Consider the following 12,598-nt stretch of genomic DNA (forward strand, 5'->3'; position numbering starts at 1 on the left):
GCAAATAAGCATGAAAGTGTAGTAATAGCAGGCAAAGCAGAAGGCTAGCTCAACAGTTACATCCAGTATAATCATTTTTAACCCTATTAGCTCAGACTGCAGCAAAGGCTGCTTAAAAAGTCTTGGCACAGTCTCACAAAGAAATAAATGGTTCTTCTGCTTTAGTAATTATAGAATCATAAAGGTCATTTTCCTCTGTGTTATAAAATTTCACTGGGACTCTAAGGCGTTATACTGGACGTACTGCTAATGTTGACTCTGCCAAAATATAGCATGAAATAGCTGCCAGAGAGAATCGGTAGCAGATTGAAAGTGCAGACAGATGTTAGAGAGATAATGTTTAGTGATCTCTCCCTGTCAACTTACCTCCCTGCTCATCCAACATGACCAGAGTCCTGATGCCGGCATCTTTACTCTAACAGACAGACAGAAAGAGAGATGGAAAAAGGAAAGAGAATTGGGAAAAGAGGAATAAATGTGACAGGTCAGTGAAGGTCAACAGAGCAGAACAGAGCAGAGCTATCAGGACAGTGCAGTCGGGTCAAATTACAATTTAAAATCACTTTTTAGAGCGTGGCTGAGATCGTCTGAAACAGCTTGACTTTAAAAGAATATTTTCAACGTTTTGGGAAATATACTTATTCTGTTTTTTGGCAAAAGTTGGACAGAAGATTTATGCTCATATCTGTGTGATACATATGAAGCTAGACTTTGAAGACTTGAACTATGGCGATTGAGACCAAAAACTAATTGGGAAAATGTTTCCTGTAATATGTGAGAAGAAGGCTCATTTTTCTCATAGACTTCTATACAAACAGACTTGTTTTTGTTACCAGAGGAGCCATTAGGAAAAATGCAAGTTTAAGGCACTTCTGCATTGGCTTCACTTTTTCCACCTAGATGTTGATGCTTGGTCCAAAGGCAACCAAATCCAGCTACCTGCACCTCTAAAGCTAAAATAACAACTTGTAATTTCTTAGGCTTTGGTATGCATAAAAAGAAAAGTGATATAATGTGTTCATTAATGAGCCTTTAAGGTAACAATGTGCAACTTTTGGACAGTGCCAGACCAGGCTATTTCCCCCTTTTTTTCCAGTCTTTGTACAAAGCTGCTTTCACTCCATATTTACCATCCAGACATTAAAGAGCAGGATTGTTCTTCTCATCAAAGCTTCAGCAAGACAGCAAATAAGCATGTTTTCAGAAAAACTCAAACTATTCCTTTAAGCTAAAACAATGAAAAAGGGATGTAATGGTTTCATTTATTATATTTGGCCCAAGAATTGAGCAAAGTCATGGAAATAAAATACCTCACCGCACTGCGTATCATGAGAATGATACACAAAAATGTCTTTTAGATAGAGAACGTATACACTACAGTATGCCACTTTGTTTCAGGACCAGCATTTTAAAGTTACCTACATTGGGAGCTTTTTAGCATCCTTATGAGGACAGACTCTTATCCAACTAATCAACAACCAGACATAAAACAAAACTGCAAAACAAAGCTTAGAGAGGATAAGAAACACCTCTAGAGAAAATCTGAAAAAGCCATAAATATATTCATGCACAATCCTGCACAGACTTTTGTGATAAACTCGTCCACCAAATGGCATGTGCTATATTTGTAATGTTTACTGGGCTGGTACCAGAGATTTGTTGAAAAAGCTCCAGTAATGTAACATTCGGTTTGGCTCACACTCAAACACACAAGCGCAGGAAAAATATGAAAATTCACGCAGACTGGTACGTAGTTGTTTCTCTGTGCATGTAAAGCTGGCCTTCCTCTCATAAAAACACACAATAAGCACATTAACCACTATGCATACAACTAAACAACAGCTTTGTGCTCTCCTTGAGCCCGAGGCTTCCTCTGACAGATATTAAAAACCAAAGGCCGTTCAGTTCATGCATCAGCTATTTTGGATCAAAGTGTGCTCTGACCTTCTTGGAGCAGTGATAGATAGATAGAGAGCAGTGCTGGAGGCCAGTTAGACATGCCACTGATATTAGTATCAATAAAACCCACTGCGACAGAGATCAGCCAGTGGTCATGGATCTGTATCTGTGTCAAGTTAAATTGTTTTCTCCGGAAACATCAAGTTAGAGGGTAGAAAAGTTGTATAATTAGAGTCTGGAGGGTTGAACTACAGTTGAGGAGCCTTGTTTACCCACCAGGGGACCATAGGAAATCACAGCCGTGCAAGTGGAGGCTCCTGAACTACAGGACAGGATATCTGACCACGCCAACTGGCATAGTCCTATGCGATGACATCAGATATTTCTGCACGGCTCGTTAGACGCACAAAGACATGCACACAGACTGTCAGGTGATTTTTTTTATATACTTTGTTGTTGTACAATGAGTCTCAGGAGGATGATTTCTTCGCTCCCAAAATAGTTTTCTACCCAGGAAATGAACAAGGAAGGTGGTGACATCTTCTCAAGAGATTAATAAAGATAAATATTTAAAACCCATCCTTCTTTCTTTGTTCTTCATTTCTATGCTTAGCAGCAGCACTGGTGTGGAGCGGATCCTTTTCAGAATGAGTTTAAAGCACATTTAGTTGACTAAAAAATACTGTCTTTCATTGTATTTCTTAAATTGTGTTCTACTCACAACCCCGTTATCCAGACATATAACTGACAGACTGAAAGTGGTGACTATATTAGTTCATCCCTAAAGTAAACACACTCAGTGTCACTTTACCCAGCCTAAATGACATTTAGGAAAGTAAAAGGCAATACAACCAGAAAAGAAATGAAAAATATATAATAACTGAAAAGCAAATAGACAGAAGAAAGCGATAAAGAAAAGAAAACAAGACAAAGAAAGAGAGCCTGAGGTTTGTTGACATTAAGACAGAGTCCTCTATAGCCTGGTATTGATTTTTCATTGAGACGTCCACTCCGCTGTCTGCTTGAATCTATTCTAATTCAGTCACTGTGGAGACAACTGCTGCTGCGCTGCTATTGGTCAACCAACCACCGTTCAGCCTGCCGGAGGTGATATCTGATAAACACAGCAGCATCTACAGGAGCTTTACATTATGGAACTCAATCAATTGATCTGTTGATTGGTTAAACTTGTACATGTATATTATGCAATTCTTGGCACAGCAGATGATGGCCAAATCCACAACACTATGCCATATTTTTTTTTAATCTATATCTATACTATCTATATATATATATCTCACAGGCAACTAGTTTCTAGTCGTGTAACAGCCTGCATGACTGTAGTATCACGTCTTGTGTAATGTATTCTCTGACTTGAGGCCTGACACCGTCCATCAAATCACATCTCCTGTTTCTCTTCTCCACAGAGGCATCACGTTTGGACTTGATGTCCTTCAAAAACTCCTCTCCACCTCTCTGTTTATCTTTCACACTCTCCCCATCTCATTCTGATTCTCTCTTTTTTCATTTCCATCTCTCTTACCCGCTTTCTTCACATTTCATTCTGAGCTGCGGAGTGGTTTCTCATTTTCTGCTCCCTGCTTGGTGTGAAGATAACAATGTTCATAAAACCCTCAATATCTCTGGATCTTTCTTGATAAAACCCCTTCATAAAAATGAACTAAATGTGTTGCATTACAACGTGCATTCATTACACTACATCTCACCATTGCTGATACACTTTAGATACTGTACGGGATTTATGCTGCTAATCCACAGATGTGTATGTGCGACCAATATTTAATCAGTAAAAACAATTCAATGAAAATGTAGGATTTTTAACACGAGAAATAGTAACCCTGCTTAGTTAGATTCTCACAGAGGCAACATTAGTTAAAAATAAATACAATAGAATTAGAGATTTATGCAAAATTTGAATCAAACAATATATTACTTATTTGAAAAGAGCTGCTTAACAGCTGTGCAGCTGATTAACTTTATATAGCCTAGCCTCATATAGCCAGACCTGTCTCCACAGCACTGTGTCAGCACTGGAGAAAGGGCTGGCTGGGCTCATTTTCATTCTGAGATCAGGTGAAAAAAAACAAAAAAAACGCTGCAGTTTGTTTGTATATTTTTTAAATAAATTGTCTCGACGGTGCTGAGCCCAGTATGCAGTGATGGCGCCGCTGCAAAATAGATAGCGGAGACAGTGGAAGGGGGAAGTCTGCTACATCATATATGCAACCAGTGGCAGACTTATACCAGCAATCTACGACTAAACTTAGGATCAAAACTTCTTTTCTCTTCTTTTCTTCTTTAACATATAGCACTCCTTAGCAATGACAGTTAGCTCTTAAAGCTATGTACTTACTCGATTCCTATGGTCTATGTCTAGTGCCATCAGGTTGAATGCACTTATTGTAAGTCGCTTTGGACAACAGCGTCTGCTAAATGACATGTAAAAAACTGGAAACAGCCAGCCGGGCTCTGTCAAAGGATCTGTGTTTTTGCTAAGCTAGACCGGTTCAACTAATGCAAATATTAACCAATCACATTGCTTCAACTCAATGCATTTAGACATGAAGAAAGGTGATTTAAGTGACTTTAAACATGGCATGGTTGTTGGTGCCAGACGGGCTGGTCTGAGAGTTTCACAAACTGCTGATCTACTGGGATTTTATCACACAACCCTCTAGGGTTTACAGAGAATGGTCCGAAAAAGAGAAAATATCCAGTGAGCGGCAGTTCTCTGGGAGGGAATGCCTTGTTGATGCCAGAGGTCAGAGGAGAATGGACACACTGGTTGGAGATGATAGAAAGGCAACAGTAACTCAAATAACCACTCGTTACAACCACGGTATGCAGAAGAGCATCTCTGAATGCACAACATGTTATTAGCTACACCTTGTTAGCTAATAAAGTGCCAGTAAGTGTATAAAATGAAGGTCACGTCACTCACTGTTCCACAGAATGAATTATGGGTCACATTTGCCCGAGACAAGGACACATTACATCACTGGTGTTTTTACAGTCTGACCACTAACTGACATTGTCATACAGTCTTTCTGTTTGTGGGCATCACAGTGATTAAAAACACACACGCTGATGTTTCTAGGAAATAAGGTCCATAAGTGTTTTGTGGCTTTTATAGATGAGTTGTGATACATGACAATACATGAAAATGTACTGTACATACTGATCATCCAATGAGATGCATAGAAGGAGACCATCTCTGCAAAAACAAACCTATATTGTATTTCATTGTATTTTATAGCATCTTTCTATAATTTGTTATGCAAGTGTTTTCAGATTTACCTTTGAATCTGTAAATTTGCATTCCAATAAATGGATTCAACTGTGTTTGCTTTCTAATGTAATTTCAGGCATTTCAGATGAGAAACCATGCATAATGATGTTATGATACGGCCTCTGCATGGATTTTACAATTACATTTTAGGTATTAGGCCCATGAGCTCAACCACTGAATAAGTACAAAAGTAGAATAAGCTTTAATTTCTGGATCACTGAGATTATAAGAAGCACAGAGTGAAGAGAGGACGAGTGTGGAACAGTGTGGGTGTGATCCTCAAAGGATCATGTAATAAAAGGTTTAAGAAGAGGAAAGAAGCCTTAAAGAGGGAAGGGTTGGGTTTCTATGAGGTAATTTCACCTGTCTTTTTACTCTCTGCTTAGTTTTTGGGATTAAAACCCAGTTTTTGTTTGAATGCATGTCAAATTGTTCTGGCACTCAAGAAAGATGTTGTTTTTTCAGAACATTAACACATTACTGATGTCAGTTCATTTATTACAATCCTCATTTACAGCCAGCGTATTGTTTTATATATTTTCATGTAAGGACACTATGATCCGAGTGTTATGGGGATGATTAGCTATAGTTATTAGACTAGCTAAAAACACTAGATACTATCAGCTAATTTACAATGAAGAGAGGATATGATGAAGATGTTCAGCAAACAACATAAAGAACCGTGATTTCAGAGTGACAAACATTGTTGGAAGCAATGAAAAGGCACAAAACCACCCCAGAGAACAAATCTGATTATGGAGGAAATTGTTTAACTAATTTACTTAAATGACCAACTTCTTATTGGGTTAAAAATATTTAGTTAAAATAATAATTTTTCCTCACTACAAGCTGCCAAATCAACATCCAACACCTGCTCAGAGTCATAGGGATAAGTAAAATGGTATCAAACCATCCTGTTTGTTTGTTTCATTGGTGAATGAATAATAAGAACTGGTAATGGCAATAATCTGGGTACTGCTTCCAGTGTTGGAATGTAACTAAGTATATTTACTCAAGTACTGTACTTGTGTAAATCTGAGGTACCTTAATTGGAGTATACTCCGTGTTAGAGCCATTTTGTATATTGTGGAAAAGCTGGTAAATAATTCAGATTTGTAGTTAGTTCTTTATTGAGGTTGTAAGAATGCCTATTGGTTCGTAGGAATTGCACTCTTCTTATTGGCTGAGATGTGTGTAACGTCATAATTGCTTACTTTGTTTTAATTAGGATTATGGAGACGAGGAGAGCACACTAGTTTTTGACCGTGCTCATAATTATTATTATTTTGGATTGCTGCAGTTTATTGTTTGTAATGCTCAAACGAAAGGTTTTCAATAAACCATAAGAAAGAAACTGTGGGATTTTTTCGGCTTAAGACACGCGTCAACTACATCCTCACGCTCCATAATTGAAGTGTGCGTTTTAAGTAAAACTAGACGGAGCCACACTAACACTCTGCTACATTTTAGAGGGAAATATTGTCATTTTTACTCCACTACATTTATCTGACAGCTTTAGCTACTTTATAAATTGAGATTTTTGCAAACAAAACTAACTGCTTCAGCTCGAGAGCTCGGGACAGCTTACAGTAAATGCCATCGCTTTTAATATATTTCTATATCAGATCCAACTGGACCCAAACAAGCAGGTATCACTGCACAGATCTAGGGCTGAGTGTGCTCCCTGCTCTGACTGCTCTCCACTTATTCAATTAGTGTAAGCTTCACTATAAGCCCTTTTAACACAGGACGTATTAGCATGTGCCACACCTTACTGGAAAGAAAGGTTTAGTGTGTGGTCAACAACACTTCCATCAAAACTATGAAACTATGAAGACTATAAAATTGGCATGGCAACCTCTACTTGCAACATTATTGAGTAATAAATAAATAAATAAAACTATTGAATGAAAGTCACTGTGTTCTATGATTAGTTTCGATCATCATTAAAAGTCCAGTCACTTAAAAGGTTATCTATGAAAAGATTATTCAGGCCATAAACTTAAACAAACTCAATATAGGTTTTTTATATTTATTGTGTTTTATAAAGAGGCATGTTGAGTCTCCATGCTGTCCTATTCCTACATTACAGTTTACACTGAGTTGCCTGTTTTTCTGGGGAGATGCAAAGTGAGAGGAATAAAGATGACATGCTGTCAGCAAAAGAGGTGAAGAACAGCCAAAACATGACGTGGTCGTGATTTGTCTCTGCGTCATTCAATGGTTTCAGTTCAGGAGCTTCCATGTGGGAGCACTACAAGAAAACACATCCTGTACTAACAAATCACAGGTTTGTTCACATCAGCGACTAACAGCTGAGAGGAACAATTGGGATTCCCTTGGTATTATCTTGAAAAGGGCAAATATTCTGCTACTGCCAGTGAAAAGGCTTGTTTGTTGAACAGGCCACTGTTGAGGTCAGCCTCAGGTCTGGCTCTGTCCCTCATGGCTTTGTCTCATTAAAAAAGGGTGACTGGTCCAAGGGTCAGAGCCAGGACATGTCTCAGGAGCCAGCAGCAGACACAAGCTCACAGCAAACTAATGTCCAATGAAAAGTACCAACACAAAAGCAAAAGATATCATGAACTTCCTGTCTCCATAAACATAGACAAACATCTGACATCTTATGAAAGAGCATCATATGCAGCGAGGTCCTCCTGAATGAAAAAGAGCATACAAACTCATGTCTCTGCAGCGTTCTTCTCCAATGCTGTCAGTGGTAAAGACCAATGAGATGACTGATCATCTAAGTGAAAATCTAGTTCTAATTCACCTCCGGCATAAAGTAGTAGAAGTAAAGTTGAGGGGAAAAGTTAAACCCTGTACTGAGAAAATAACTCTCACAGCCATCATATGCTGCATTTCCACAGCGAGGTATGACACGGCTCTACTCAAATCAACTCGGCTTTTTTGTTGTTTCATTAGCAATACCACCTTGGTCAAGGTTCCAAGCGAGCTGAGCCGATACTAAAAGGTGGGGTAACACTTTACAATAACCATCATTTATAAATGGTAAACAGATAGTTTATTAATGTTTAATCATCATTTATAAACCGTATATAGGCCATTTAGAATGGTAAATACATAATTTGCACTAACTAAATCATATATAAATAGGAAAATAGATTATATATTAATGTAAGTTTATAGTTACTTTACCATTAACAAACAATTCAATTAAAACTAATAGTTTATTAATAGCTTTAGTTGCACTCATTATAACATTTTTAACACCATATTACGTATGTTAATGATTTTGAAATGATTCATATACCTTTAAGAAATTAGGTGAAAACATTTACCGATTAAATATGTATAGCACTTTGTAAATGGTTAACAATTGGCTTATAAACCATCTATAAACATTACTTGGTTGGTTATTGTAAAGTGTTACCAAAGGTGGTATTAAAAGACAGCAAACCACTGATTGGTTAAGAGAGAAGTCACTCATATGACGCAGGACTTCCTGCAGAAACCTGCTAATTTCATATGGCCAAACTACCATCAATAGAGAACACAATTTATTCATTTACTCGATCCAGAATTTAAAAATAGCAACTGCTCCGTAAACTAAGCCATACAACTGACGAGATGTCGGTTGCCTAACAGAGCTGTACCATGCAGTGGGAGCACATCAATGGGCTCCATCTTTATTATTTAGCATAAGACAGGTGTTAATCTATATATATAAAAAAACACCTGGACAATTCATTGTTTGTGTAATCACATGATTGTGACTGGTCATGTGACATGTGTCATCTTTAAACTCACCTCCTCGACCAGAGCCAGCATACGCCGAGTGCTCTCCAGAGACTGCAGGGACAGAAAGAAAGGGAAATAATTAGCAAATACACACACAACACCTGTTGTTTCAGGTGCTGAAGTGAAATATTAACACACATTTGAAAGGTGAACAATAAAAAAACTGCTAATATTCAAATGTAGACAAATTACTGACAGTCATATAATTATCTTTAATTATTCCTCTCTCCTCTGATCGAAGGATTAATTATCTGATTTCTACCTTTTGTTTGCCAACTTTCCACCCTCTGCAGGATCATCTACTTCTTAACTACACACTTTTTCATTCCTAGTCCTCATTTCACTCTTTCCTCTGTGTTATCACCATCCATCTATCCATCCCTGCCTTCCTTATTTTTCCCTTCGTTCCTTCCATCACATCCATGGAGCCTCTTGGCCTTACATTATCTCCTCATGAATGTTTAATAAGGCCATTTGAGCTGCTCTATTATTCTGCTGCACAGAATTATCTGCTCTTCCTGAGCTCCTCTCAACTCATTAAAAAGGGCAAAGTTGTCCTTTCCCCCTAAAAAAAGAACAGTCATGATGGGAGACTTTGAGAACAAATTGGTGAAACAAGAGAGGGTCACATTTAAACAGCTGTGTCTGTCAGCCTGCAGGCTTTAGAAATACATTAGTATCCTTATTAGAATAGGTAATTATTGTTGTGTCATAAATGAAAAATCAGGTTTGACTGTAACAAAAAAAGTCCTCACTTTTTCTCGTTTTTCCACTTTCTGTTGTACTTCTAACTTCACCTACCAGTGCATGGTTGGTAACATTTTTCTTTTCTTTATTTATTTTTTGGGGCTGTGTGCAAATGTTAGTAAAGAATTATTCTTTACTAATTTAAGAATATTCATCTCCGTTACTAACCTCTTTCTGGATTACCAAAGATGTTATTCTATTGTTAATGTGACATTTGACTGAACACCCAAAAAAGAGTTGAAAATAAATTAAAATAGAGAAAATTATGATAATTAAACCCTTTGTTTTACTGAGATTAATGACACATTAAAGTGCATTTAGAGAGTGTATAACAAGCAATATCAGAGAATATTAATCAGCTTTGTTATATGATGAATGCAATCATGATACAAACTGGCCAAGTATAAACTAATTTCAACTATTACAAAACTATTAACAAAAAACACTTCAGCAGGTAATACACTGTAATCCCACTGAACTGTACCACAAAACTACATATAATTTAATATTTCCTTACAAAATACAGTATAATGTGATTTATTATCTTAATCATATGTGTTCATATCATAAACATATCAGAGTAGATAACAGTGTTTGTATCAATATGTGAGCATGTTTATGCAAATGTGCATGTGTGTATACTTTACATCATCAGCTATCTGGTCTGCGCGTGTCTGCAGGTCTGCCAGCTCATTGCGCATGTCTGATTCGTCGGCCATGATGACTGTTGAACTTTGACCTCAAGCAAGAAAGACTGTGAGGAAGAAAGAGAGGGAAGTTAGTACATCAACATGTTTGTCAACATTATTTTTCATACACCAGTTTAAACGTTTATTAGTTATTGAAAGAAAATGTGTTTTCAGGCATACCAGCAACATGGCTAAATGAGATCTATGGGAGACACAATGGAGACACATTCCCACACTGCTGCACAACCCTGATCTAATCACTGCCACGCCTGATTTGGTGTGAATGCAGCCTTAATTCACTTCATTACATCTTTTAAATGAATGTCTATTTCTGAACCGATTCCCCATCTGTTGTCAGAATCATGTCGAGGTTGGACAGATTGTTGTAAAACAGCAGGGTCAAAGGTTAAATCATTCTAGTAGCAGCTATTGTCAAAGTGTCCTCCAGCAAAACAATGAAGAGCTTGACATCATTCTTGACCTCTTTTCTGGACCCTAAAGTTACTACTTCACAAAGCACCATTTCACACAAATAAGAACTTTGAAACACAACTGGGTTATGTAGTTACATATAGAAGTTAACTTACATACGCAACTTAAAATAACAATGTTGACTTGAGGTTTCACTGAGGACACCAGTAGCAACATGGTCTCACAGGAATCCGTGAAATAGCCACGGATTTGCTTAACTCAAAATCCGTGAAATAGCCACGGAATCACTCAAATTTCCGTGAAACTGACACGGATTTCGCTACAATGCAAGTTAATGACAGTCATATCCCGTGGCTATTCCAACATACAAAGAGAAAATGTACATTCACTGAGTGAATATTTAGAAAATAAAACATATATTTCTCACTAGAAATGTGATCAAAATCCATTTTTATGCAGAAACTAAGTCAAAATATTGATTTTTCACTAAAAATGAGAAAACTGTCCGCCATGTTTTTTGTTCTGAACGCCAGAACCTTGAAAGTCACGTGACTTGGAACAAACCAATAGCCACGGGATATGACTGTCATTAACTTGCATTGTAGCGAAATCCGTGTCAGTTTCACGGAAATTTGAGTGATTCCGTGGCTATTTCACGGATTTTGAGTAAAGCGAATCCGTGGCTATTTCACGGATTCCTGTGAGACCAAGTTCCCAGTAGTGGTCTTGGATGGTGAAAAGTCCTAAGTTTGTACCCATCCACCCTGACCTCCTAGCTACATGTGCACTCTTTATTTTACACTATCTTACTTCCTCCTTTTCTTCCATTATAATTACTAACAACAAACCTCAACATGGGTTATAATAGTGTGAGCCTCCTGTCTTAATGACGTGCAATTACGTGGGTTACATGCAAATTATAGTGCATCATTTTTCATGGGTATAACTTTGACAGGGGATCAGAACAGCCTGAACTTGAACTACTTTGCACAGTCACTGTTGAAAGCACAGAAAAAGACCTCCAATACAAGAGATGAAACTTCAAGATACAGAAGGGCACCAGAGTTGTTGACTGAGCCAAAGTAAAGGGCAAAATGCTTACCTCATAAGCACAAGTGATGCATAATTTACTATATAAAACACTGTGGGTAAATGGCTTTTGCTTTTGTTTACAGCCTCAGTCACACACGCAACCAACCATGTGCACCCAAAAACACACTGTCCATTGGAGAAAGAGTGCTGCTAAAGACAGTGAGTTCAAAGCTCCACCCTGCTGACCCTCCTTGGGGATCAACAGTGAATCAAAATGAATCGGGCTCCATCACTCCAACAGTTTGAAGAAAAAGTATCAGGTCAGAGACAAGGGTCTATTTTTGCTCCTGTGACACGCTGCCAGACAGTATTTCATATAGCCACACACAGTAGGGCTGGAGGTATGGTCCATGAAAAATGTATGTGGCTGTAACTCTGCAGGCTGACGGAGCTAAATGCTGCCGCTCGTCAGGACGAAGGAGGCGAAGGGAGCCAGCTCAGTCACTATGTTCCCTACGTTCCTTCTCTGTGCTGTGGTTTCTCTGAACAATTAAGCCTTTAATGAGGCAAATAATCTGATCCAGTCCAATCAGATTTCATTTGTGCATCTAATGCGTTTCTGTTTGTATTGCACAAATCATATTCAAGAGTTTTTGTTCTAATGTGGCTTGTCGCTGATATAAATTTAACAAGCCAGCAGCTTTCAGCTCTGGGACCATTAAAGCTT

The 12,598-nt window shown here is 37.9% G+C and overlaps 1 protein-coding gene across 1 annotated transcript in view; it reads right to left on the minus strand.

Annotated features, from left to right (window-relative positions):
* Positions 1–12,598, minus strand: part of LOC131985691 (synaptosomal-associated protein 25-A-like) — a 45,294-nt gene that overhangs the window by 14,569 nt on the left and 18,127 nt on the right. Inside the window, exons 2-4 of the mRNA XM_059350850.1 lie at positions 10,366–10,472; positions 8,981–9,022; positions 367–415 (exon numbers count right to left, since the gene is read on the minus strand). Coding sequence (XP_059206833.1) covers positions 367–415; positions 8,981–9,022; positions 10,366–10,437 — 163 coding nt within the window. The 5' untranslated portion in view covers positions 10,438–10,472. The remainder of the gene's footprint in view (positions 1–366; positions 416–8,980; positions 9,023–10,365; positions 10,473–12,598) is intronic.

This window comes from Centropristis striata, chromosome 2 (genome assembly GCF_030273125.1).
Source record: "Centropristis striata isolate RG_2023a ecotype Rhode Island chromosome 2, C.striata_1.0, whole genome shotgun sequence".
NCBI classification, from domain to species: Eukaryota; Metazoa; Chordata; class Actinopteri; order Perciformes; family Serranidae; genus Centropristis; species Centropristis striata.